The sequence below is a fragment of the Eurytemora carolleeae genome, unplaced genomic scaffold (genome assembly GCF_000591075.1).
Source record: "Eurytemora carolleeae unplaced genomic scaffold, Eaff_2.0 scaffold1308, whole genome shotgun sequence".
In the NCBI taxonomy this organism is placed as follows: Eukaryota; Metazoa; Arthropoda; class Copepoda; order Calanoida; family Temoridae; genus Eurytemora; species Eurytemora carolleeae.
In genome coordinates this window covers 104800-106377 of record NW_019397198.1, presented here as the reverse complement: position 1 = coordinate 106377, position 1578 = coordinate 104800, and the positions used below count along the sequence as shown (strand labels likewise).

The window sequence follows — 1578 nt, the reverse complement described above, 5'->3', positions numbered from 1 at the left end:
TGTATATATAATGTAAATGTGATAGATGTGATAAATGTGATACCTAGATAAAAAACTGTTATTGTGATCAAATCATATCAGAATAAGGGCAACAAATTTCAGCCAAAAATTGAGGTTTATTGATACAAATATGTGTGTTAGTTTTCCGGAAAAAAAACAATCAAATTGGATTTTGATAAGAAAGAACAATAATTATTTGGCTAAGACAATATAAAAATAATCTATTTTTAAGATTAAAAAAAATAAGGATATATATATGTCATTGTAAATGAATGTATTGAAATAAATGTATTTTAGAATATATAAAAGTTAAATGAAAGTGACTCAGATGGAAAGGTGTGGTGGGTGATATATCTGGGTGCATTCTGTTGCATCAGAATCTAATTTCGACTTACAATAGCAGTTGCGATTTTATACTTTTATGCACAAATTGAATTTACAATGAGTCCCCAAAAAAAGCGCATACAAAAGATGACAAAGGAATCGAGTCTTTGTAAAAAAAACTCCTGATTTTTTAATCCCTAAATCTTTACAACCCTTAGATATTTCAAACAATGAATTCTTATGGATCAATTAATCTAAGCTTGAAATATCAAAGGTTTCCATTGTCTGGTTGTAGAGATATAGGTAATAGAAAATTGGGATTTGTGGCCAAAAACTCAATTCCTTTGCTGGCGTCACTTGACCTGTGTAAGACTCTGCTAGAATTCAAAGCTTAAATTCGAAACAATGTTCATTTACTTTTACATATATATTTTACTTATTGCTGGATGATTTAAAATGTTATATTTTTTTAGATCTAAATATTTATTTTGTAGCAATTACAATTACAATTGTATTACAAGTTTACAACTTTCATAAATGGAAAAACTACATTATTTATTTTCTATATAAATGATTCATATGATAGACACAGATTAGACTTTGAATGCCAGTGCAATATTTCGCAGCTGACTCCCTCGTCATCCATTGCTGAGAAACAACAGAACTTCCTGTAGTTATTAACCAACTGATATTTAATTTGGTTGTCTACTTTTTCATATGCTCTAATTGCGTTGTGTCTAACTGGGCAAACTGTACAATCTTTTTCTTCACAGAAAGTAAAAACTGGGTTTGCAATGTTCACAGGTGGTTTTAGTTCGATTTCAAGTTCAGTTTCAGATTCTGGACCAGCTTCAGTCTCAAGTTCAGGTTCAGGCGCAGACTCAGTCTCAGGTTCAGGTTCAGGCGCAGACTCAGCCTCAGGTTCAGGTTCAGGGGCAGACTCAGAATCAGGTTCTGGTTCAGGCGCAGACTCAGTCTCAGGTTCAGGTTCAGGTTCAGGCGCAGACTCAGGATCAAGTTCAGGTTCAGGCGCTGACTCAGGATCAGATTCCTTAGTAACCTTAGGCCTGGAAGGAAGATTGGTGTTAGGTGTTGATGGTGTACATATCCCATCAAGCTGGGGAATAGGGGAGGAAGTGATGGATGGAGATCTAGCTCTTTTCATCTTGGCTTTCCTATCTTCTAGTAGAGGAGGTCTAGCTTCATTCACGGGGTTCCTTACAATCTTCCATGGGCGCCCGATTTCCTGACATG

The 1578-nt window shown here is 34.9% G+C and overlaps 1 protein-coding gene across 1 annotated transcript; it reads right to left on the bottom strand.

The window, feature by feature from the left end:
* Positions 1–862: 862 nt before the first annotated feature.
* LOC111712679 (protein TsetseEP) lies at positions 863–1578 on the bottom strand (the record flags this gene model as incomplete). The annotated part of the gene is given in 1 exon segment (XM_023487362.1): positions 863–1578. A coding segment is annotated over 1 exon segment (692 nt), but the record flags the coding sequence as incomplete, so codon positions are not given.